This window comes from Rhipicephalus sanguineus, chromosome 5 (genome assembly GCF_013339695.2).
Source record: "Rhipicephalus sanguineus isolate Rsan-2018 chromosome 5, BIME_Rsan_1.4, whole genome shotgun sequence".
NCBI classification, from domain to species: Eukaryota; Metazoa; Arthropoda; class Arachnida; order Ixodida; family Ixodidae; genus Rhipicephalus; species Rhipicephalus sanguineus.
In genome coordinates, this window is record NC_051180.1 from 11,224,270 (window position 1) to 11,250,773 (window position 26,504).

Below are 26,504 nucleotides of genomic sequence, written 5' to 3' on the forward strand. Positions count from 1 at the left end.
ATGAATCAGAGGCCTGCTGCGTGCTGTGGCTTGTGGTTGGTGTGCTGCTATAGTTGACAACAATGCAGATGCACTCTCCAAGTTGTTGAGGAAAGCAATTGTTGTCACCTCACAGTTTCCTTGAGAAAGCTTGAAGAGCTTGCCAATCCAAATATGTTTTAGAGCCGCCACGAATTAGTACACATTTGGTGTCTCATTGCAGCCATGTTTTTGACAAATGATTCCAAAAAAGTTTTCTAGGGGATCTTGCTGCAATCAACGTGTGAAAAGATGAGTGAAATCAAAGTCCTCTTTTAAACCAGTCCACAGCAACAACAAGGCTTTGATTCTAATCTGCCAACCTTTAACAGTGCGCGGCTGCTTGTCCCGAGGACTACCAAAGTGCCATTGGGCAATCCAACTGATGCATGACTCAAGAAAAGCACGGTGTTCCGACCCATCAATCATTGCATACCGCAACTTATCATCCTGATTTTTTGGGGTCGAACTGTTCTGGCTGCCAAAAATCTTATCCATTCTTTCTGTGAACAGAGCTGTAAATTTAGCATCAAGAGGAAGCTCTTGAATGGCAATGAGAGTGGGGAGTGCCACAGAGACAGATTCACTGAATACTTGTGTGGCATACTTCACTCTTATGTCAGCCACGGCCGCTGGATGAAAAAGCGCACTTTTTATCCAGCGGCCGTGTGTCAGCAAAGGGCATCTTGTAGATATGTTGCTCTTTGAGCTTCCCTAGCAATGTTTCTTTTTTAGATGTTCAGTTGGTGTGTTAGAGGCGTGATTTGCGAGTATTTTTGTAAAAGGTTTCAATGTACGCCCAGTCAACAACCTCGGAGCCAATCGTGAGCTTGTGTTTTCTCAAATTATTCCGCGTGCATTTTATCAGGTGTGGGATGTCAAACATGAAGTATAGTTTGCAGTTGTTGACAGTAAAACATGGTTCATGAAGAGAATGGATCAGCATTCTTGACAGGCTGACATTGTTTGACCCTTGATCATAGATGACCACTTTTACCAAAAGACCTTTTTTTTTTTCAAGCTGCATAATTACATCTAATAGCAGCTTGTGCATTGCAAGAGCTGACGTTGCATTGCGGGACACTGCAAAGGCTACTGGCTGCATCCAAATTCTCGATATGCCAGACACAGCCATTAGAATGGCTGCATTTGCCACACGAGAAGTCCTTGTGTTTCCATCATATGTGTAGCCAATCACTATATCTTTTGATTGATCGTACATCAAATGTCTTTTCAAGGCTATTTAATCGAATAAAAGACAGCATGCTTTGTCTTGCAGAGGCCAAGCTTTAATGATTGATTCTATTGCATCCATGGCACCTGGAATGACACCAGGTGTCATTGGGATGTCTGCCAGCCAGCACCTGGGTGTCCGCACATGTGGCAAGTGAAGCATTTCTCTGAGGAAGCGTGAATTGAGAGTGAATTGTTTCATCCATTTGGACCAATGTTTTTTTTTTTTTTTTTGGGAATGTACCAAGCCTGATTCGTGCTTTAAGCAGTTCAAAAAAGGTCCTTTGACAAATCCGGTTCAAGCTTGTTTAAAACCTCCTGCTGCGTTACTCGCCTCGCCTCGTCCCTTTTTTTCATCTGACCGACTGCCTTGCGGTACCTTTCACTTCGTGAGTGAAGTGTTAGCAGCTTCTTTTTGGTGCGAAGGGTGTGCACAGAGCTGCGTTTTCTTCGCCCACTTTCTTGGCGTTTCTTGCATCTGCTCCGCGCTGCTGCCGTCCTTGGAAAATTGGAGGCCGCTCGGACTAGGCTCAGCTGAAAAAAAAAAAGACATGGAAGAATGCGAAGGTATAGGCTTTCATCAGTCTTGCAGAGAAAAAAAAATCACGATTAAGCTATCAGGGCGCAATCACAGGGCTACTAATATACGGACCACTATGTGCTGCCATGCCATTTTTCATTGGAAGCAATGTGTATTCTGCGACTGAGACAGGAATCATAATTGATTTATACATTCCAAGCATTTTATCCTCAAAGAATCATCCATGATTAAGGAAATATCACAAAGCATTGCAAAAATGAACATTTCATGAAATGCTGAACAGAGGCAATGACATTTACAAAGTGGAGGATTTTGAATTATTCATCTCATAAATAGCTATCTGGGCTGCATAAGCCACACTTACATGAATGCACACCTTGATTGTGCATCATATTCCGCTGGCCTATCTCGCAGAGCTACGCTCATCACAACAAATCGGACAGCACAATTTTCAGTGTGAACTATGTAGGTCCAACTGCACCCACCTTATATTTGAAATATAAATAATTGCGTGAACTAAATCACGGGTTGCAGGCCTTGAACTATATGTATGGTTTTGTCAACATTATAGGTTGTGACAATATTACACAGGCTTAGGTGTCCATATCTACTAGGAAAACATCAAGACTACTGGTCCATGCTTCCTTATGCAGATGCAGGATGTGTACTTTGCAATAATTCTCTCTCTCACTTTTTGCACTTACCATCACTTGGTGAAACCTGTGACGGTGGTGTGGCCTTCTTGTGGTTGTGCTTGGCGAAGCGGCTGTTGAAAAAGAAATAAATATGCTATAAAAGGCTGGCAAGCAGGTATTTTAATACCCTCACTTTGCATTGCACATGTGAATACTGAGCAACAGACTTATGGAGCAATTTTCACATGTGCCTGAGGAAAACTACTCAGTGTTTTCATCTCTATGGAATGAGCTCAACAAAGAAAGCACTGAGTCTATGCACTGATGTAGAAAAAGAAAAGATATCTATACCACGCAACAAAGTTTTCTTGCAGGGAGGTTGGTTTGTTGTGAACTCATACCGAGCTCCACAAACACTAGAGGAGTAAGGACGGAAACAGGACAGAGTACAAACTATTTATACTGTGAGATGCCAAAAGCCATTTTCGCTGCTCTATCTCCCTGTTTCTTCATTTTGTGTTTGTGCAGCATGCTATCAGTTCATCCATACCATGCAAACAGTGCACTCAGACATTCTTACTGGAAAGCATGCAAAATGATACTCTATGAGTGCAAGCAAACAACATTTTTTTTTCCCTAGAGTACATTTCCTGCATTTAAGGTTTACGTACAGCAATTGTTCTCATAGCACTGGTAATTGAAAAACAGCTGTGGCATTTCTACCTACTGTTCTAATTTCAGAGAACAATCTGCTCGAGTGTGCAGGTGTAGAATACAAAATATTACCGCTCTTTGTTTTTATTTTTTGCAAGCTATTCGTGCAGTATTACAGTGGCACCACCAACCAAATATTCTGTGCCCTTTCATTCCAAGCAGAAAGGTGAAACAGATCCTTGTTCGGTACACCTACCTTCCACACTAGGGGGGCAGTCTCAGCAGCAGGGACGGCAACTCGCTTGCAGTAAACTGGTTGTCTGCAATTAAAGTACTCGAACTTAGTCACGCTACGGTGAAAAAACAGCTGGTAGAGTAAATACACTTGCAAGCTTTTAAAGGCATGGCACTAAGCTTAATAAATGTGCTTGCTTTTAATCTCCACTAAATTATAATTGCAGATAATTACATATATCCCGACAATATTCTCTGAATTAAAACTTGATATATGAAACACAACTCGATCGAGTTCTTGTTTTTCCACTGCTTTTGCGAGTCGAAACGATATTGAAAGCTTATAAGGAATTATGGTGTGTAAACGCTAAGCGCAAACAGCGCATTGAAAAAAAAATACAGAAAAGTGAAAGGGTGGCGGTGGGGATGGGTCCAGATTAGAGAGGGAAAAAAAAAGTGGCCCCGCGCGATAAGCGCGGCCTGTTTCATGAACATCCAAAACCGAGCTTGGCCATGCCTTCGCCCGTTGGAAGCATCACGAGGGAGTGATGAAGAGATAAGCGAAACTGTTTCCGGTAGCTTCCCGAGAGCGAAAAGGGGCAGGTGGGTATCACGCTTGGTTCAAGGTCCCCCGTCGAGCAGCGCGGCAAGGTACGCCGAAGGGAAGGAATGCGGACAATTTACGGCGACAAAAATCCGAGCAGGCGGTCGGTGTGTAAACAGACACACAGATGAGGAACGCGGTGGTTTTCACTTGTGCAACACCGCAGCACACATTCGAATCTGAGGGCAGTGTCCCGAGTTCGCTACTGGGGCCTCCGCAATAACTTTGCGAGCGATACTTTCGTCGGCTGCGAGCACCACCCATAAACTACACGGACATGATGTATACGCACGCATTAAAGCGCTTAAAAAAACAGCTGCAGCGAGCACAACAACTATCCCACTCCGTTAATGTTACTAGCACGCATAAGTTAAAGTAACACGTAACAAAACACCCTGAAGACACGGTTGCATGACACGGTAATCCGAATTGGTTAGATTTCATGAGATAGTAGAGGTAACGTCAGGCAGTGAGGCACGCACATATATACTAACGTGAGCAACCATAACTAGCGAACAGCTCCGCTTTTGAGAGGTGACGCGCGTCGAGCCACAAACTGCAGCCCGCCCACTAATTTTAACTTATTATCGTAACCATTTCTCAAACAGATAGCTGCAGCAACGAATGGCAGCAAGAAAACTCGCTGTTCATTCAGCAGTTTCAAATCATAACGGTCAACGACAGTCAAATCAAAACTTTGCGAACATCTTGGGAAATATATAATAGTGAAAGTATAAATACCTGTGGTCAGCAGGGATTCTGAAGAAGTGTTCGCCTTCATTCCCCGAGGAATCGCACCACTTCACGCCGCAATAAAGGTGCGACATCGCTGCTCCTCGCTGCGGTAGTAAAGTTTGCGTTTCTATGCGCTCTCGTGCTTGCTTGCGCGACGTCTGCTTGTGCGCTGCGCAGGCGTGATGGCGGCGGTACCTAGCGGAGCCACGCACAGTCATGTTTACAAAACTTCTTTAAAACTTTGCCTTGTAATACTCGTGGCTGGTTATAGTTTAATGCAGAAGCACGTTTTTATTTACTACTGTGTACTACCGTGGCCGCGTTATTTTATTTTAATTAGGCTTACTGAGGCCTTCAATCCCCGCCCGTACCAGGTTCGCTGCAATCGTTTCGACGGTAGCGACGCCCCATGGCTCGGACGCCAAACTGCCATCATGCCTCGGGCCTGACGTCAGTATGGAGCGCGCACTCAGTGGTGCAGGCTTGTGTGCATCCACCTTTGAGGAGGAGATGCTGCGGACTTCTAAACTTGTGTAGATGCAGTTGAAACAATCTTGTGAAAGATGCAGGATCAGTAGTCAAGGTTGTACAAATATAAGAACATTTTTGGATAGTAAATACAATATACTAATAGCACTAACTCAAACCTCATTATAACAGTCTCATCTCACACGAAAATAAGTTCATTACATCCGAAAATTCGTTATAAACATATATCTGTAACACTATATATATGACAAGACTATTCTTCATTTAATTCGTTATATCTGTGTTCGTTATCTCGAGGTTCGAGTGTACATATTTGATTTGGTCCTCTCATTGTGTATTCACTAATAAAAAAAAATTCTGTAGTTTTCTATTATGCCTTGTGTCGTCAAAAGTGGCCCCTATTTGCAGTGCACACAATTTGGCGTGCACTACCAGCAATGGGCTTTTTTTCCCCATTTTTTGTCTTATTGAAAACACCTGTGTTTGGGTCTTTTTCACAATGTCTCTAATCAAGTACAGTGCAAAAATTTAGCACTAAGCCTGTTATATGTATTCAATACTACAAGAAACTAGTATACCCTGTAAATTTTTGTTCTACTCCTTCCAAACAAGCACTCTATCGCGCACAAAGTTGCAGCAATCACATTTTAACGTGGTAGCGTTAAAGAGCTTGTTGCGCAAAAGTTCCACTGTTGGCATCGTTGGTTTGTGAGCGAAATATCGGCGTTGTCCATTAACGAAAATTCGAGATAGATGCAAATAAATAAATAAAAAAATGTTCAGTCAGAGTGAGAATCAAACCCAGGCGTTCTGCATGGCAAGCAGGTATTCTGCCACTGAGACACGCCAGTGCTTAAAATGACTTACAGTATTCCGGAGCAGAATCGTAGAATCGCATCAGGCATCAAAACATGTGAATTGCGCAACAAGTGGGTGGTTTAAAGCTGCCCACCTATTGCAAAGTGTGCAGCTGTGCAGGCGCACATGGCACCTTACGGACGTGTAATGGGCACTTCGCCAATTTGCAAAATGCAGAATTATCACTTAGTGGGCACTTCACAACTGTTCTTGCAGTAGGCATTCTAGGATAGTTGGAAACAGCCATTGTTACGTGCACAAATGCTCCTTGCGGCATGGTTGAAGGCGATGCACACAGGGCCCGATTACTCTATCGCATTCTACTCTTGGAGGTGCAGCTCAGGCGTCCTCCAACTTTTGCAAATATTGCAGTCCTGTGACATGATGGGCAACTTTACGTAGCACAGATTTCGTCGATTCGTCTTCTGCACTACGAAACGGCACCTTGGCCCTGTGGTGATGTAGTTTTGGCCGCACAGTCCGCATTTTCAGTTTTCAAGAGCTGGGACTACCAGGACAATCGGCATCGCCAGAACAAAAGCCTCTGCGCAATCAAGAGGCGTTTCGTGACCACTAGGGGAAGGGCGCATGCGTCGTGGCATATTTGTTTACCTCGCCATTGCCTCGTACCGCGCTTCCTCACTGTGCCACTCCGACACAAGTGGCACGTAGAGGAAGCCTTGCTCGATCGTTGGCTGTATGCCGATAACATAATCGCTGATATTGTATTACATCGCCGAAGTGGGCGTAGTCGCTACAATGGGCTATGCCTACTGCTCTTCGTTGCTGAGAAGGGTGGGAAGGCAGAGCCAGAAACAGAAACCAGCCAAAGCAGGTTGTTCTACACACTCCAGCTTCATTACACCACTCATTCGCAAAATTCTTGCGGCAGCGTGTTCACATCATACAAGTGTGCCGTTATCTCTCCATCACAAATTTTGAACTGCAGGGTTGTTTACTTGCCCTTCAAGATTGCGAAACTGCACCAGTTGAGCAGATCAAAATTTTTTTAATTCTGTGAAGCCAGATAAGTCTGTAAATGTGGACCCTTCGGCTTAGATTTCTGACGGCACTGCTTCAGGTACAGGAAGAAAAGCTGCTTCGCGTGCAGCATACGTAGTTGGAAAATGGAAAGCACTGACCCACTTTACAAATTTGCTTCATTGAAGTCCTTGCTGTAAAAAAAGATAAGTGAAAACCAAGACATGGCATCAATGCTACTGCACATACACAAGGTGCACACAAGTTCCCTGTTGGGTTATAATATGATGGGGAAGAGAAAGAATGCATTTACCGGATACAGTAGCTGTGGTCACTTACACATTCATGTTTCCCCACCTGCTCTTTTTCAATTCATTGAGTTATTCAGAGCTCAAGTATGCAGGATAAACGGGAATTGCCAACGACCTACCGTGAAATCCTGAGCAAGCGCCCCCCTCCTTTCTTCGAGAGATTTGAAATACTATGCACCAGTGACAAAGCAAGCGTCCCCCACCCTTCTCTCCTGCCACTTTTACTGTTTCGTTCACTGCTTTGGAAATGGCGAATGCATGCGTATGGATGGATGGATGGATGGAAGAACTTTATTGTTTGTCCGGCAGATTAACGGCCCGGGCTCAGGTCTCCCATGTCGGGATGTCAAGGCCTTGCCTCTCCGCTGCTTCACGGGCCTGCTGGACTGCCCAGAGTTGGTCGGCGAGCTTGGAGCTATGCAGCATGCGTACTCAATAAAACATTTAATTAGAAGCACGGGTGTGCATTTTTTTCTTAGGGATTCTTCCGCCGCCGTCTTGAATTTTGATCCACGATCGAGCAAGGGCCCCCACTCCAAATCTTGTCAGATTATCTTTCACCGTAGGGGGAGTGCTTGCTCGGAATTTTACAAAAGAAGTGTTGCACAACATATAAATGGCTGGATGGATAAACATGTAATGCAGAAAATTGAAAAACAACCATCAGTTGAGCAAGTAAAAAAAAAGCAAGGCAGGATTATTACATAAACTGTCAGAAACAAGTCTTGAAATCTTTATGAATTGCATTCAACTACTATGACCAAATCGGGCAGTACATTCCATTCTTCTACGGCTGTAGGCGAAAATGAATATACTAATATCTCAAATGTATGAAATGTTCTCAACTGGCCACGTGTCAGTTGACATTCTTGATGAATAAATGCTTGTGCAAACTATTTCTCCACTCTTTCGCGTACGATTGACCCAGAAAATTGCCGCCTTTTTTAAAAATCTGTTGTTCTCTTAGGTCTGTCCAAAGTGGCTGGCATTCTCAGTCACTGCCATGACTTTCTGAAATTATGGCAATTGCCAGCAAATTCATGACCAGTAAACTTCTTAAAATATATTTTGAAAATGCCTTTGTCAGCATATTTTTATTCATCGTAGCTCTCCTTTTTTAGCCACCGTAGCACTGTGGACACAAGACTCGAATAGTGAGCTCAAAACCCTATTAAATCTTGCTTCTTGTGTAACTTAGCACATGCAAAGCATTCTTGCGCCCCTAGCGTTTGTTTCCCATATTTTAAAACTGTCATTTGGCCCTGACAGCAGACACTGGGGCATCACATCTTTAAGTATTGAACTATAGTACTCATATTTTATGTGCATTCATTCCTTGCTACGCAGGAGGAGGAGGATGAGCACCGTGCTGTCCTCGCTGATGACAATGCCGAAGCATCGCCACTTAAACGCCTTGGCAACTTCGTAGCTGGCATGCTGTCCATGGGCACGAGTAGTGGGTGAGGAATCTTGAACATTACTTTTGAAGGAGAATTTCTTAATGGCACTGACAATCGGCCAGAATGCATGCTTAGGTCGTAGTGGAAATGGAAAGACCATGAATTATAGAGACAAAGACCCACCACGGTGGTCTCGTGGTTATGGCACTCGACTGCTGACCCGAAGGTCGCGGGATCGAATCCCAACTGCCACGGCTGCATTTTCGATGGAGGCGAAAATGTTTGAAGCCCATGTACTTAGATTTAGGCGCACGTTAAAGAACCCCAGGTGGTTGAAATTTCCGGAGCCCTCCACTACGGCGTCTCTCAGTCATATCGTGGTCTTGGGACGTTAAACCCCAGATTATTATTATTATTATTAATTATAGAGACAGACTTTGGCATTCTTTTCGAGATTTCAATAGGATCTGCATTTTTACATTGCATTTGAAAGTCTTAAACTGGTATGTCGCGCTGCTGGCCTTGGTACTGTGCGAAAGAGTTGTTCGGATTGCTGTACGTCTGCTGTTGTTTAGGCACACCATAATTTGTGTTTAAGATTATTCTGCATATTATCAAGCATTCCCTTTTTGTTACATGTAATTGTCAGAGTTTAACATCCCAAAACCACATTATGATTATGAGGGATGCTGTAGTGGAGGGCTCGAGAAATTTAGACCACCTGGGGTTCTGTAACATGCACCTACACGGGCCTCAAGCATTTTCGCCTCCATCGAAAATGCGACCACAGTGGTCTGGTTTCGAACCCGCGACCTTTGGGTCAGCAGTCGAGCACCATAACCACTCGGCCACCATGGCAAGTCCGCTTTATTACATGTTTGTTACTAAGCCAAAAGGAGTTAGCACTAAGAAGTAGAGCTACCTTCGTGGCAATTAGTGGAACTATAAATTCATGTAGAGCCACGGCGCATGTGCGGCGTACCACAGCGCACCAGCACAAACCTGTCGCAACATAGGCTTGATTGATTGGGCCTCACTTGATTGCCACTGTATAATTGCTATCGTGCTTGCCTACCATTGCTTGCAGCAGGTGTTGCATATACTATATAACATCTGTGATGCTGCAGATAGAAAAAACCTGATAAAGATATTTCGTAGAACCTTTCACATTGCCATTCCATGATTAGACACTGACCTTATGCCTTCTGCTGCACTATAGAAAACAGGTATTATAAAAATTGGCTGTAGTTCCCTTTAGAGGTACACTGATACCAAAATTTCAAACGTAAGATGCTTTTATTGTGACGTTCTTCTGCTTACAGAGGCAGTTCTTAGTATTAGTAGCAAGCACAGCTTTCAATGTGTTTGGGTATTATTTCGAAATAGGCACGAGTGCTCGTCTGTACGACAATGCCACAAGGCACCACTAAGTCATAGTTAAAAACTGTGAAATATAAACATGGACAAAGGACTAATGCTAGTCCGGTGTCAAGTAGGGACATGGGACCGGCGCTAGTCCTGTGTCCTTACTTGACTTTGCTCGCATTCAAACACAATTAAGGCATTGTCATCAATAAGACTAGCTTAGTGGCTGCTTGGGTGCTGACTTTTAACCATTCTGCGAGTATTGTCAGCGTCGCAGAAACATGTTTACGGAGAAATTGCAACACTACTGAGACTGGCACTCATTGGCAGGCCTTTGTTCCTCTTTTCTTTAGCTGCTCTATAAATGGTTCCGGCTGCTTACAGCAGTTGCGTTAGTAAGAAATTTTTATAGAAAGGTGTCCACTCTTGACACTGAGGTGGCGGCTATACGTGCAGGTGTGTTTTATGTTCAGTCTCAGCTCGGCTCTTTATTTTTCACGCAGGATTGTCTCGGATACAAGGGCAAAAGTAGATGCAAATTTTGGGAAGGGCAAATAAAAATCCTGCCTTACTGAGGATTTTATTATAGGTGCATGCTCTTGCCACTGAAATGGCTGAAAACTCTATTGCCAGGGCTATTGCGATCTATAGCAATGTGCATTATTTAAAACCTAATAAATTGCATTCTTTACATGGGGTGCTTAAACTGTTCTGCTAATGATCCGAACGATTTGCATGACTGGCTCTGTGCATTCGTACAAAATATTTAAAAATTCGGAAAAGCTTCAGGGTTCTTTAAGGGGTCGTGAACCACCCCTCGGACTTGGTGAGAACTCATCCTGTGGATAGCATACACTGCTCTGAACATCTCTGCCAAATCTTGCAGTTGTGCGCGGCAAAGAGAACTTGGAAGTGGAGTGCGAAGTTTCCATTTTCTCAGGCACTCACTTTCCATACACAGGCCTGTGCTCACTCTTTTCGGAGCTGCTGGCACTTGAAGTCTAACAGCAGACAGCATGCCATTGGTCAATAGCCAGCATAAAACGAGAGTGGCGTTTGGATCAGATGCTCCTCTTGCCACGGGGTAGCGCTGCACTTCATAGCCTGCTAACATTACATGGTGAGCCACACTCATTCGCAGGATTCACAAAGGGAGAAAGCATTCGCGTTTCATCATGTGCGCTCAAGGTCATGACGCGTGCTGATGTAACTTCTTTTCTCCATGCCATCCCTCCTTGTGTAGCTTCCAGCGCACTTGTTGGTATAAAGGGAGAAACCTGTAACTCCACTTGTTCTTGACGGATTCTAAAAATGTTTGCGACAGTCTATTCGCGAGGCAATAAACTCTGGTATGATGTCATTTGGTGATTACTTGGAACAGCAGTTCAACCTTTAATGATTCGAGCATTAATTCTGTTGTTTCAAGCACTGTCGGAGCACTTGAGATTCAATTGCGTGCTTAATGCAGGTTTGGCTGTCAGTGGACCTTTAAAAGCTGCTTCTTTGGGTACAGTCTAAGGCACTTCTAAATGTATTAAGGGGAGATGTGGCTCGAAGACACTTTTTTTTTTTTTACATATTCGACCTAGAGCAATGAAACTTGGGGTATTTGTAGAGATTGTTAAGCTGATTTCAAATATATAATTAGTTTTCTTGTAAGTTGCATACTTTTTGTTCTGCACTATGACAAATGTGTGCATGCGCCTTTTAGCCCTCCTATTTCGATACTTAAACTTCTATACATTTTGACAATTAATGGCTCGTATTGTTCCATTTGAACTGTAGAGTGCCGAAAACTATTCAGAAAGTGCATAGAAAATATTTGCTAGACGTGAAAAATTCAAACATGGGAAATCCATTATTACCCAGACCCCAGTAAATGTTTACTTGCGAATTTTCTAATATGCATAAATAATATTGAGATTTGGAGGAGATAACTGCACTCCTCACACCTTAGAGAAAATTTGGGCAAAATTTCATGCAGATCAGAGCACCAGAAGTACCAAAAACAAGAGGGGCACGCTGAAAAAGTTGCCAAAAAGTCTGTTTTGAGAAAAATGAATTTTAAAGTTAAAATTGGATGTTTATTTATGAAAAAGGTAATGAAACCCAATCAAAATTGCACACAAAAGAGGTAAATTGTTCTTCTAGTAGCCACTGCCACTAAAATGAGCCAGCGCCATAAGTTTCTTCTTCACAGCTCTTTCGAGCAGAGTAGCTATTGCGCGAGCTCCCACTGCCGTTGGTTATGCTTGCGATCGCTCCGGCACTCGCCGCCCCTACGCTGGTCTCCTCGCTCGGAGCAACTCGCCGCAACGTATACGTCATCGAAAGAATACTTTCGGGGCACTCGCTGTTCTCGCATTGTAGTTCCAGAAACGACGCCTTTGGGTTTGTAAGCTGGTTCCCGGACGCATATTCCCGAACGGTGACACGTTGGACACACTGCACCGATCACGAGGATGTTCAATGCTGTTATGTCAGCAATCAAGGAAGACTCTTTCTACCGTGATCTTTCTTCGTCGTCGAAGAGTCCGATCTTCTCTTTGAGAAGCCCTTAAATACTCAAACGCCGCGGCAAACTCGTCGGAAGCATCGCCGTCGTCGTCGCTAGGCCTCGCGGCAGCAGACGCACTTGCCGTTCGGCGAGTGTTTGGCTTCAATTTGTGCCGGCGTCCTCAAAATTTGTTCACCAAGCGATACTTCACTGGCCAGTGACTGCACTTGCTACGGCTCTCTTCGTCCGTGATAAAAATAAATACGCGAGAGAAACATTCAGCTGCGCGGCTCGATGAAACACGGACCCTGCAAGCAGGCTTCACAACACGCAAGGCGTGCAGCGACCAATGGCGGTCCCCGATCCGTACCACGTGATTTAAGTCAGTCGCAGCACTCGAAAAGCGCAGCAAAAGCATGCTTTCTTTATTATTTGTTGCGCTTCTGTAGCGCGGGAAACCATGGTTATTTGAAGATCTCCTCATGCGATCCCCAATGGCGAGCGGCCGCGCATTATCGGCCGCAAGGCGCTAGAAGATGTCACACTTTCGGTCAAGATTAGCAGCCACCTTGTGCTCTTTAGACGCAATTTTAACGCATTTCCAGTTGAGTCTCGACTTTGATTTTTATTTTCGGAACAGTAGAGATACTAATCTTAACAAAACAGGTGAAAACAAAATATCGATAATTTTTGAAAAAACTAGTGTTTTTCGACCCGCATCTCCCCTTAAAGTACCATGAAAATTTTGTTTTGGCCAGGTTGGATGGACAGAGCAGAAGAGGGGAAGGACGCACCGCTGCTGTTACATTAGGGGTGCAGGCACTGCCCTTCTGCTTCCCGCTGCAAATTGTTAGCTTGTTTAAATCGATAAGTGGACTTTTCTTCATGCGGGACATTCGATGCGTGGCTTTGCCTACTATAGCTACTATTCTGCTCTCTCCTGTCGCATGCAACAAGCATACGTGCTCTTTTCAAAAGTTGTCATCCACACTAGCCATATACCACATGACCCTAAAAACTAAATCGACGCTGGTCTTAGCTGTTATATTCGATTAAATTCTGAAGAGTGCACTGAGGATTGGCAGTATCTTTGTGGTTTTGAGGTCCTGTACCTTCACTTAACTCAAAAGAAAAAAAAGTGTAAAGGAAATCATGTGTGCACTCCTTCCATGTGCAGCACAGTAAATGCAGCCATGATTGAGAATAGAACCCATTAGGTCATGCTCAGCAGCCGAATGAAATGGCTACTGTTATGGTAAGTACAAGTGCCACCCTCAAAACCACTGTTTGCCCATCATATATTCTGTAAAAAAAAAGAAAAAAAATCGGACCAGCTGGTCTTCGTTCAGAGCGCAAGTTACTTTCTCTTTTCTATTGCAAATACTAGGCATATTGTGAAATAAGTTTGTCTCTTCTGGCCAAAGTATTATCTGCGGCTGAGTACTGATGTCCAGAATCTTCGATAAAACTCAGTTCAAATTTTTTGTCCAAAACCAGTGATACGAGTGAGTGTCTATAACACACAGAAGTCCTTTATGTCATTGAAAATGAGTGAACATGGTTGCAGCATCTATGTGGGTCCTTCTTGCATGGGAAGGCGCTAGCTGTGGGCAGAGCTCATATTTAATCCTAGGTTGTAACCAACTGTTTCACAGACTGTAGTGTGGGTGATTTACTAATCAAACTGCCCTTCTTGGCGTTGTGCAAGGTTGCTTGCGTTGTTGCATTTTGACACTGATTCTTAAACCAGTGTTATGGTTCTTTACAGTGTTATGTATTAGTATTACGATAGCAATTATATGGACAGTCTCGGCTGGTTTTTGCCACCGCCGTCATGCACCGTATGTGTATAAGTATGGATATATATAAAAGTCCCGAAGAAAAATAATTCAGGAAAATGCTTCCGAAGCGCGGGATCGAACCAGCGACCTCTCGGTCTGCAACGCCTGGCACTAACCACTATGCCACAAAGCGCAGATCCTTCAGGTAGCTAACGGCGAGCATTATATACACACCCTTTATCGCTGGCAGGACTCGGAGACGGCAGGTGCTTCTAAGCGTTTTTTCATTACCAGCAAGATGGCGCGAGGAGCACAACGGGCGCATTTAAAAGTCGTCGGCCAGCTCGCTTTTCTTCTAATATTTGCGCAAGGAGAACCTTGCCCATCATCCGCTGTCTGCTCACGCGGTAGTTGGTAGATGTTTCTGCAGCGTAGCAGCGCACTCATCATGGGCCGTTTTTCTTGCTATCGCATTCATTGCTTCGCCCTTGCGGCAAAACTGAGTTTTTTTACTCTGTTTGTAAATAACCGGTAAGAAACATTGCCTATGTGCAGAGTGGCCACAAGTACACGGAATCGACGCCAGCTGATTTCCACTGACGCAGACTTCGTTGAGCTGCATGATGAACAGCCGCCATCTGCTCCGCGTAGGACAACTGCACGCAGGAAGGCCAAGCAGTGACTTCCTTCAACTGTTTTAAAGTTCATATTTAAATGTATATCATGACGTGCATGTTAACATGCATATTTTTTAATAGCACTTCTTTTTAGTCATTTTAAGGGGAGACGCTGCTTCTGAAACATGTTTCTTGTTTTTGAGCATATTATTAAGAAACTTTCACAGCTTATGTATTTTTATGTGCTGATTTGAAACATGCAATTATTGTTCTAATACACTATGTAGTTTTGAAAGCATTAAATAGTTCTGGTATTTTTAGGAGCAGGCTTTATTTCTAAACTGTGAGTTATCAAGCAAATCAGCATATCACAATAACCTGGAATGAATACTGTATGCAATAAAACAAGAATGGATGTTCTAGGCCCATTTGAACAAAAGTTATGGTACTTTGAACATTCCCAGCTTGATCCCAGTTTGACCAAGCTCGACATTGCTCACTTGCCAAATGTTCAACGTACCATAACTTGTTCAAATTGGCCTAGAGCATCCATTCTTGTTTTATTGCATACAGTATTCATTCCAGGTTATTGTAATATGCTGATTTGCTTGATAACTCTCATAGTTTAGAAATAAAGCCTGCTCCCAACAATATACATGAAATATTTATTTTGAAAACAGCATAGTGTGCTAGAAAAATAATTGCACATTTGAAATCAGGACATAAAAATACATAAGCTGCAAAAGTTTCATAAACATGTACTCAAAAACAAAGAAATATGTCTCCAAAGCAGGGTCCCCTCTTAAAGGAAACATTGTGACATGCATGTTAATATGCATATTTAATATTTGTAAGGTAATTGATGCACAGTTTCCACACCAGATGGAGACCTGCTGGCGACCTACCATTTGAGCCAGCCATATTACTTTTATTGCAAATAGTCTTCATTTTGTACAGCAACTTTCATTGTACTTTTATATCACTTTTTAGCAAAATGTCATTTAATATTCTTCAGCATTCCTTTACTTGCCACCACTATATGTCTTAAGCTTGAATAAAGCATGTAAACCTTTTTCTGCGATACAATGGTACACGCACTTGTGTCGACCTCATTGTTCTGCAGTGCTTTAAAGGGACACTAAAGGCAAATATTAAGTCGACGTTGATTGTTGAAATAGCGGTCCAGAAACCTCGTACCGCTGCTTTTGTGCCAAGGAAGTGCTTATTTTGAAATAAAATCACGTTTTAGTGGTCCACATCGCGTTAGCGCGCTTCAAATCTCCCGCCTGAAAATACGACTCTCGTACGTCACTGCTGCCGTGCCCAACGTTGCCCGCTTTTACTGCGCGGCCGCCGACACTAGTAGCAGCCGAGCGGAAGTAGCGGGACCCACAGTAGCAACAACGGCGCTGCGGCAAAGACGTGCTCGGATGGGCACATTCAAAGCCGTCACCAAATTGCGGTTGGTCTCGTAATCCTCAGTACTAAAGTGCAGCGAGCACACACGCAGAGGTTTTGACTGTTTAGCACACTGGCGCAATGGCATGACACTAAGCCACTTCGAGCGTAAGGGTTCATTCCGCGGCACCCAGTGAAAAGACACACCGGTTTCCTTGCTGCAGCACTGGCGTTGTGCACCATTCGGGCATCCGGCAATATCACACGCATGCGGCATTTTGTCGAACTTTCTGTCAGAGCGACTTTCACGAGCGCGCAAAACACGCACGGCAGTACGCGATCCCGAAACTACCACTGAGACGGGCGAGGCACAGTTCGGCGAAAACGGAACCTTTGAACCTTGCGCGCCGTTCCCCATGGCAACGCCACGGAGGTTTTGTTTTCCATGAATCAAGCGGAAACGAACAAACAGCATTTTATTACGTCTTTTGATGCTCGGAATGTTCTTTTTTTACTGCTGCTAGTTTGATTACTAGTGATTTATTGTAGGCCGACTTCCCTACGTCATCGGGATCACTTCGAAAATGTCCCACTTGTGGCGCTCATCATGTGATACATTTAGCTTAATTTCTCGGTAAGTAGGGCACTGCTGTTGATAATATTGCCGTTTTAGAAGTTGTCATACATTGGGCTTTCACTCTGACATAAATTGTTATTTGCCTTTAGTGTCTCTTTAAAAGACTCCTCGGAAAAGGTGTACGCCGAGAAGAAAGGAAAGAGCTTGAATTAGGATGAATATAGTCTTGCAAGGTGCCCAAGCAGCACAAGTTTGTTCCTTATTTTCTTTAAACTTAAATCTCTGGAAGCCTGATGAATGAAGGAAGGGGATTGGAATCGCGGAAAACATAGGGGGTGTTATCTGTAGCGTTTAAAGTGGCGGTCCCATTCCAGCGACACTCGCTCCACATTTTAGTCTTTTTCTCTGCTGATGCACAGTGCTTGCTGCACTCCTTTAATTGGATGTGCATTATATTGCATTACAAAGCTTGCATTCTGCACTTTCCAATAACACCTAGCATTATCGCCTCGCCTGAAGCGTTACCTGATGGCAATTGAAACAGTGCGAGCAAGTCCTAGCTGTTCTGCATGTCCAGCAAAGCTGTTCAGCGTAATGAAATTAAGTTTGCTGTGCCTTTAAATGACTCGTTATGCGAGGTTTCTATGAAGAGATATTGCGTGTAAAGCAATCTGAAATTTATATAGGCTCCAATAAAGATAGGCAAAACAATACTATTTCTATGAATATTTCTTTTTTTTTTGCAACTCTGAACATTTAGTGTTTTTCTATGCTACAGTGCACTTATTGTCTACACGGACTTGTTTTGAATGTTGTTCAACAGTTCACAAGTTGCTGTTACACTCAAACCTCGATATAACGAACATAGATATAACGAATTATCGGTTATAACGAAGTAAATGAAGAATAGTCTTGTCATAGCTTCAGTGTTATAAATAAACGTTTATAACGAATTTTCGGATATAACGAAGTTATTTTCTTGGCAGATGTGACTTTGTTTTAACGAGGCTTGAGTGTACTTCAATTCGGCAATTTGTGGCTATAGAGTAAAATCTCGTTACTACGAACATCAGATTAACGAAATTTTCAGATTAATTTTTTTTTTGAAATCCCCGCCAAAATGCCTATATTGCCAATGTAAAAAACTTTCGGTACTACGAATTTCAGAAAGTTCGCGAGTGCGATCCAGCATTATAGGCTGCACCTGGTGCATTGACACCCTCGGAGGTAACCAGAGGTGACCCCCCTACTTCCCCTACGTAACCGTTGCAGCCGGTACAAGTTATGATGACGTCGTAGCCGCCATTTCTGTTTTGACGCGCTTCCCGACAAATCGCTCCTCGCCAGCGGGTCAAACCTGAAGTGATTCGCTACGTCGAAAATTCCTTCCATCCCCGCCACAAGAAAATCGTCGCCATCAGGCGACGATGAGCCCGACGACGACAGACCGCGTGGAAATGCGTCACTGTTCTGTGTGCTCACGTGACCGAGCATTTCACTCGCTAGGTGGTGATAGTTGCACCCGGCGGCTTGTCGTTTTTGGAGCTCTGTCAAACCGAAACTGAGGCTGTGTCGGTAATGAGGAGCTTGTAAATAATTATCAGTCGCGCACTGCAGCAAACGATGTGCTGTGTTATGACTAACAGGCCCCCAGCAACACATTGCAGCAATAAAACACGGGGCGAAAATTTTTGTGTCAGGACTCCTTTAACGTACGTAATTTAACCCCGAAATCAACAAGATGCTTCGTTATTACGAAGTTCCGTGAATGTTTCGGTACGGAAATCACTGAAGCTTACACATATCATCTGCAGCACATTTGCGCCAGGAAACCCGCTTCAACGGGTGCAGCCCCATCGGCGTCGACATCAACGCGAGCATAACCAACCGGTCAAACTGGTCAAACCAAATCAAACAACGTCGTAGGCTTAGTCCCGCTGTTGCCGCTGTTCTCACCACGTTTCCAGTTGCTGTCGTTTGGAGCTGCGAAATTGAGATAGTGTTGTGCGGTTGCTTTTCTGGCAATGAGTTCTCCTGAAGACTGCGAGCCTACGCCACGAGACTGCGATGACGAAGCGGAGTTCGACCTAGAGCTTTAAAATGAGCGTACAGAGAAGCTCCCGGTAGACACCGCGGTTACCTGCGAGGATTACGTAGACAGTGACTGCGCAGCGGCTACGTCCGCAGAGCTCACCTGCAAAGAAATCATCACTGCTACACCAATCTTGCTCACGCACTTGACTCACGAAGACGACGCTGGAGATGCAGAGTCTGGGACAACGGAAGAGACTATTTCCAGCTCGGATGTTGTGGTGTTCCTTGAGAAGACCCGATCGTACCTCGGGTGCTGCAAGGATGTACCCGAAGACATTCTTAGGAAGGTTGCGGACGTGGAGGCATACATGCACCAGCACCTGCTTTCTACTCGCCAGATGAAGATAAGACTTTTTTAAGCAGTAAATTGTTTCCACTCGGTGCCCAGTGTTTCCGTTCATTGTTTACGCCCCAACACGTACACCTCCTGCAAAGGTACGTTACTTTCGCTGTTGTGTTACATTAACGACATCATTTTTCAGTACTACGATATTTCAGAATAATGAATTAAATTCGGTGGTCCCGCGAAGTTCGTTGTAATGAGATTCTACTATACTTGGTCATGCTATTCAAGCTGAAGCTCTGGTGTCTTCACTAATCAAGCCCTTCTCTTGGATTCTGTAAACATAAATTTGCATTATGTTTATTAGTGAATCTACAGGTGTTTTTTGGTGGTGGCACCATCTGTGAAAAAAAAACGTCGAACCATTTCATGTCGGTTCCAGCATTCGTTGTATCTGTGGCCACTAAACATAACATGATGAAATAAGTGAAGTAGCTGTTAACCCAATAGCTTAATGTTGTCTTTGATTAACCTCGCATTTATGCCATCAGGCCCTGCTGCCTTCCCAATGCTTATATTGTTTACAGCATTAAGTATTTCATATTTTGTTCGTTTTCTTTTTCTTTCATTGTTTCGTCTCTTGTCTCACATGACAAAAGAATCAACAATAGGAGTGATAGAATATGTGGACCGGATATTATCTGGAAGTATTTCTGCTGGACTGGGACCTAGCAGAATTTTATTCACTTCGGTCTCATGGTTCAAATCTGTGGTCACTGCCTCTTCCCTAAGCAATGTTTTCGTGCCACTTCCAGGGCCTTGCCACTTTCCGCGAACCACGGTTTTCTCTTCGGAGACTGTTGAACATTACTTTAGTTTTCTGCATACGAATCGGACATTACAGTTCTGCAATGGCTTCTAGTGCATGGAGTTCCCAAAAGCATATCCTTCAAGATCTGGGTAACATTCCTTGGGAAATGAACTAGTTGTCATATTCATGATGATGGTCGTCATTGGCATCCTCTTTAAAATGGGGCAGCGATAAGGAGCTACCTAGGCTGCTTATTATAATTAGAAGCGCTATTTTGGCAATGGTCAAATTTGGCCACATTGTCAAATCCTGTGGTGGTGGTGGTTTGAACCAATAGGAGAGGCTGCAGCAACCCCCTGGGCCAATTGGAGTGGAGAAGACAGTGAATTCAACATGGTGAAATCTGATGTCCACAATAGTATCCTGGCTCTCAATTTTATTTTTCGTTCTTTATACAAGCCTCTATTTCTATGATGAGTAGTTAGGTGTGCCTGTACTGACCATTTAATCCACTTTGAATCCTAGTGCCTCTGACACCTGTGAGTCTTGTTGGGTGAATATCCTGGCATTCTGTTACAATGCACATGAAATGATTTCCAGACATTTGCTGCAGCAGATCCATGTCTCATCATGTTGAGAATATTTTCTCAGGTATGTTATTGTCCGACTGTTACCTTTGGTTTTGGATAGTGAAGTGCTTACCCTTGTGTAGAGATATCGCCTGCGTATTTCTTTTCTTGCTGCCTCTGTGAACCTCTGTGGTCATTCTTGCTTCCGTCATTTGCATCCAGTTTACCATCTCTTTAGGTGACTTTCTCTTTGATGGCTACAGGCGCACTATCTGAAAGTGGTTTTCTTGCCCATGAAATTCATGGTTTGGCATTTCACTTGCCCTCGCATGATTGGTCAAAATTGCTCCTGGCTGAAGCAAGTGCATTGGTGAAAAGATGGCACCCAGGGGAGCTATTTTATGATGGTTGCCTATTTACACTTTAAATTCTCCTTAATTGGTTGCCAACTTTAATTATTGGTATTTTTATCCAGATAACCAAAGTCTCATGATAGCTCTCATGAAGTAGCTTGGTTTTGCAAGACCCAGATGAAGCACTGCCTGACATGCATTCTAGGCATGACATGTAAGAAGTCCTGATGTATGTAAGAAGCCCTGCTGTAGGCAGCGTCTCAGCACACGAGACGCTGCCTAAATTTTGCCACCTTTCATTTCAATTTTCTTTGGCACAGCGGACGCAACATTCTTCTGGTGCGAAAAAGTTCTCGAGCCAGCAAAGGTAAGCTTTCAAGACTGGCAAAAATGAAATTTGTGTAATGCTGTCATCTGACCAATATTTTTCCCGAATATGTTGGCACTCCATGTTTCGAGCATGGTAAAATTGAACATGTATAGTTGTTTGCAAATTTGCCACGCTCGCCACGGCCGATTATTCCGGGTTGCATGGGCCATTCTCACGTTAAACAGCACAGATTTGCTGTTGAAAATTCATTCACTGATAGCTAAAAAAGCTAAGTTCAACTTGAGTGGGGCTTAGGATAGAGCAATTAAACGAGAAATGACTACAGTGCAGCTTGTTAGTGCCTTCCTAAGACAGGAACAGAAGTGTCATCCTTTTGCTTTTGCAGTTTGTATGCATGTGCTGGCCAAGCTGTCTGGCTGGCTTGAGTGAGCAAGGAATTAAAACGCTGGTACTTGAGCCTCCCATTTCTTTTGTACCACACTTCTTTCGTATGAGAGAGAGAAAAAAAAAACTCGCAGGGCCCCTTATGCATTCACCTAAGACGACTGGAAGGCGAAAGCTCAGTCGATCTATTGATACTGCCCCGCCACCCTCTGAAAGCTTTCGGCACTCAACGTGGTTTTGCCGGTTTTGCATTGCCTCCGTGATCGGCCCACCTTTAACAAAAAAAAAAAATGTCATATGATGACCTCACAAGTTTTTGGCGATCTGTGACGTCATCACGTGATGACTTTTTGCATCATTTATGTTGACGCCGGTCAATTTTCGCGTTTTATGAAGCATACCCATATAAGGCTTTCGCCTTAAAAATACTGATCTTAGAGGCCGTTGTGCTGGCCACGGTGGCGCTGTGCTGGCCGGGAGAGTATTTCGGCCGCGCGTTAAAAAAGTGCGGCCGGTGCGGCCCTCTGGCGGGGGTCTGGCCGTTTAGGCGAGCGAGACCACGGCCACCTGGATCGGGGCGCGCGGCGGTGTTGCCGCGCGCCCCGATCCAGGTGGCCGTGGCGAGACCGGCGAGACGGAGACGCGGTGGCTCCGGCCATCGTATCGATAGTATGCGCTGCCCTTCTGCGGTAGTGTTATGTTATTTCGGCAGAGTAAAAAGCTGGGCTTGGTGTTCCCTGACTACTGTGCGATGGAGTTAGGAGAGGCCAGGATAGACGCACATCATTATCTTTGTTTATTGCTAGCGTGCATGCTTGTTGACATCCGACCGTCAGTTCGTACGTGTTGCATATCGTGCTTTAATTGTGGTGTTAATTCTAATGCGACCGGACTGCTCGCACTGAGCTTACAAGAGTGCCCCCTACCTCTAGGCCGCACACCTTGATTTAACAGCACTAACATTGTTTCATTTCGTTGTTGCTGCAAGTATAAATTCTGAGTGAACAAAGCAGTACAAAAGCGTGCACTGTCGGCGCAGAGCATTACGACGTTCGGCGACGAGTATGGCGAGTACGAACAAGGTTCTGTCTTCGGGAGAAGAAGCGGCGCGGCGGGAAATATGATGGGAATTCGCTAGAGCATATGGGCCCAACGATGACGGGCCGACCCCGAGTTTCGAGTGATGCGTGTCGCCGCAACTGCACGACAAAACTCGTCGGGAAGAGAGACGTCGGCCGCCCAGCAACGAAGGGAATTCGATCCTGACTTGCGAGTGGCCAAAGCAGGAGCTCACGGACCGTTTAGCGGCGTCATATTATCATCGCTGTATCGACAGCTAAAATAGTACTTAGTAAAAAACGCACCCCAAAGCCAAGGAAAAGGCACCAGCTCCGCAGTTTCATCAGTCTTCGCGACGCCAAGTCAGTGAAGCTGTGCTAAATTTTACCCTTGAATGTTGCATTTGTGCGCTGCGACGTGCAGCTCATGCAGTCACTGCTTGATCGCGATGCCCACTGAATACTTTGTAATACCAAAGGAAACATGGCACTGCCGCAGAACCCAACGACGGTCGGAGTGCCGCCGCGGCCGCGTCTTCGTCGTCTAGGCAACCGCGACCGCCGCGCGCGGAGCAGCTCTGTGTACCACGTGACTTTTTTAACGCGCGGCCGAAATACTCTCCCGTGCTGGCCGCGTGACTTTACGCGTAAAGTCCCTCTATTTTTCCTCTAATAAGGTCCCTCTGTAGGGACCTTATTTACGCATGCTGTGGAGTACTGTGAACGCGATTGCTAAATAATAAACCGTCAGCACCGACGTGAGGAAAAGAAGAAAAACCTTTGCTTCCTTCATGTTCTATCATATCGACACATGTAGAACTCATGTTGCAAGCGTCATTAGTTTGTCGCACGATGTAAATATTACACTTTTTTATAGCATTATGTATCTTGTAAATTTTAGTTCTGTATTTTTGCAGTTTGCAGAATAACGGAACTCGGTATATCACCTTAGCCCAGTGGATAGCGTCATCATGGTGCGTCATCAAAACAAATGACACGTGTCATTCGCGTTCGTTCACTCAACTAGGGGCTGCCACCCTAACTCAACTTGTATATCGCGACGCGCAATGGGTTACGCTGACCACAGAGCACGAAGCCTTGGGTCTCCTTTCTTTATTTTGAATGCGATCAAAGTGTAGGCTCAAACGGCGGCTGCAATGCAACGCAGGCAGCAGCGAGATGCAATGGGCGTGATGCTCCTCCTAAACCACGTATTATTTCAGGTCGGTTTAGAAGCGATTCCACCTGTGACGCTTTTGATCGTCGTCGCTCAAGCATGCACATTCCTTCAACTCTTTGGAGTTCCATGGCGAGGCATATCCGGCGCTTGCATTAGTGTTGACGCGGTCATATTTAAAAAACAGTGGTTGCGCATCTTCTACGGGGCGATCGAGCACGGTGACAGCCTACACCTGTACTACAACATGGTTTCCTTCATTTGGAAGGGAATGCTCCTCGAACCTGTACTCGGGGGCGCGCAGTTCGCCTACATCATCGTCCTCTTCACCGCACTCTGTGGCATTGTGTTGTTAGGTCTGAACTATCTATTGGGCACGTTCGTCGACAACGCGTTCTACTACCAGTGTGCCGTCGGCTTCTCGGGCGTCATCTTTGCCCTCAAGGTACTGAACAATTACTATTTTCCCGGGCGAAGCCGGCGCTTTTTGGGTATCGACATCAACTTGCCCGCGGGACAAGTCGTCTGGCTCGAGCTGGTGCTCATTCAGCTGGTCACGCCGAATGCCTCTTTGGTCGGCCACCTTGCCGGTATCCTAGTCGGCCTCGCGTACGTGTACGGAGTCATCACACCCATCTCCGACCTCGTCTGGAACCTTCTCGGGCAGCAACCCGCGCGTCTCACGCGGGCGCATTACGGACCCCGTCGGCGTGTACCAGCTGGTGGTTTGTTGGGTGCGATGCCGTTCGGCGCAATCCTCTTGTCGGTGGCGCTAGTCGTGTTGCAGACGGACATTTTGCCGCACCACTGGATGCGAATGGTCAACAGTCAGTGTCTTGCCTCTTCGCTCGTCATCGATCATCACCAGTGGCAGCTGCTCGTCATCCCTGCATTGCACACTTCGGGACCTCTCCACCTGGCCTACACGGTGTTGTCGTTGGTCGGCCTCGGCTACTACCTCGAACACAGGATGGGCACCCTCCGCTTCCTAGGCAAACTCTTGGCCCTTACGGTCCTCACTAACGTCGTTTTCTGCCTGGTGACGTACTACATCCTGCCGAACTACAGGGAGGTGGCTGGTGTGCGTGCGTTTGAGATGCACTACAAGTGCTTCCTAGGATTGACGGCGACACTGCTTGCCATGAAGGGTGTGTACACGGCTTATTACCCCGCGGGCTCGTACTTGTTTTTGTTCTTTCCGGTTCCAGTACCCAAGCTGCTAGGTGTCATTTGTGAATTTGCGCTGCTTCATTTTGCATTGCCACACGTGTGGATAGTAGGCAATGTGATAGGTTTTTTCGCAGCATTCATGTTTGTAATATTATCTTGACTGTATTAGCCGTGTGCTTTCTTTGTTTATTTTCTTTTTCCTCTTCTTCCTCAACTTCCCCCGTGCATTATTGTACGTGTAAACTTGTGCACTATCACGGTCATTTGGAACAAACAACCTAAACTTTCATTGCCACATGCTGCACTTGTTTAGTGATCAGTTTGGTTACTTGATAGAAATTACTTATTTCTTACACTTGAATGAATAAAACTGGCCAACATTCTTCGTCTTTGACTGGTATTCTAAATATTTTGCACTTGTACGTTACCAAATGAACAAAATATTTCACAAAAGTAATATTCGATCTGTGGTTTCTATTGTGTCATATTGTATGACAAGTGATGTGTGAACGCAGCTGTGCAGCATACCCTTATTTACCTATTTACCAGTTACAACTTGCTTGTCACTTCTCATACTCACTTCTGCCTACTTATTTGTGGACATATTGAGTCGTTTCAGTTAGGATAGACCCTTACAGCAACCATGAAGTTAAGCTGTGCAACCAGGTTGGTCTCCTGTACTTATTTTTTTCTTCAAGGACACTATCATGCATTGCCATGTTGGTGATACGTTGATTGCCTTGCATGTGTTCATCGAGCATTCTCGATGAGTCGTTGCTCATAGCCATATGTGATGAAGCTTAAATGTTGAGTGCCAATTATTGAAGACCTCAGTCCACTGAGAGTCTGACTAGGTACTGCATTTTGTAAAGCACTGGAACTAAAGCCTCCCTTTATGTATTCCTGTCCTCCTGGTGCTATGAGATGATATGATCAATATTGTGGGCATGCTCATTGAAACTGGGGAGTGGTGGTTACCATCAGGCCCGTAGCCAGGGGGGGGCCTAGGGGCCCAGCCCCCCCCCCCCCGAAATTTTGAAGTAGGCATTTTTACCAAAAATAAATAATGAAAAAAAGGAGTTTTTCTCAAATAGTCAAGGTTTTCAGCAAGTGCCCCCCCCCCCCCCCCGACAAAAATTCCTGGCTACGGGCCTGGTTACCATGACCATGCTTTTCATCTTTTTTTCTTTCTCCTGCACCTGTTTTCAGTCTTCATGATCCTGAAAGGAATCCATCGCCATAAAACATACTTATGTGCCCTTTTTTTTTTATGCGGCAGCCTCCTTTTATAAGGGAGTATAATTTTACTATGCTCACTGATAATCATGATAATTTTTCTTTCATTG

General features: G+C 44.7%; 2 protein-coding genes across 2 annotated transcripts in view; both read left to right on the top strand.

Annotated features, from left to right (window-relative positions):
* Window positions 1-16,010, top strand: part of LOC119393207 (kinesin-like protein subito) — a 55,179-nt gene extending 39,169 nt beyond the window's left edge. The window contains exons 12-13 of the mRNA XM_049415859.1: window positions 8,641-8,753; window positions 14,892-16,010. Of these exons, the coding sequence (XP_049271816.1) occupies window positions 8,641-8,753; window positions 14,892-15,018 (240 nt within the window). The 3' untranslated portion in view covers window positions 15,019-16,010. The remainder of the gene's footprint in view (window positions 1-8,640; window positions 8,754-14,891) is intronic.
* A 7,827-nt stretch (window positions 16,011-23,837) lies between these two features.
* LOC119393208 (uncharacterized) lies at window positions 23,838-25,552 on the top strand. Its single transcript, XM_037660063.2, has one exon. It carries the CDS (start codon window positions 23,969-23,971, stop codon window positions 25,316-25,318), a length of 1,350 nt encoding a protein of 449 aa, XP_037515991.1. The 5' UTR covers window positions 23,838-23,968; the 3' UTR covers window positions 25,319-25,552.
* The last annotated feature ends 952 nt before the right edge of the window (window positions 25,553-26,504 follow it).

What these genes read in the sequence shown, in the direction of transcription:
- LOC119393208 (XM_037660063.2), top strand. Translation starts at nt 23,969, where the DNA reads ATGCAACGCAGGCAGCAGCGAGATGCAATGGGCGTGATGCTCCTCCTA.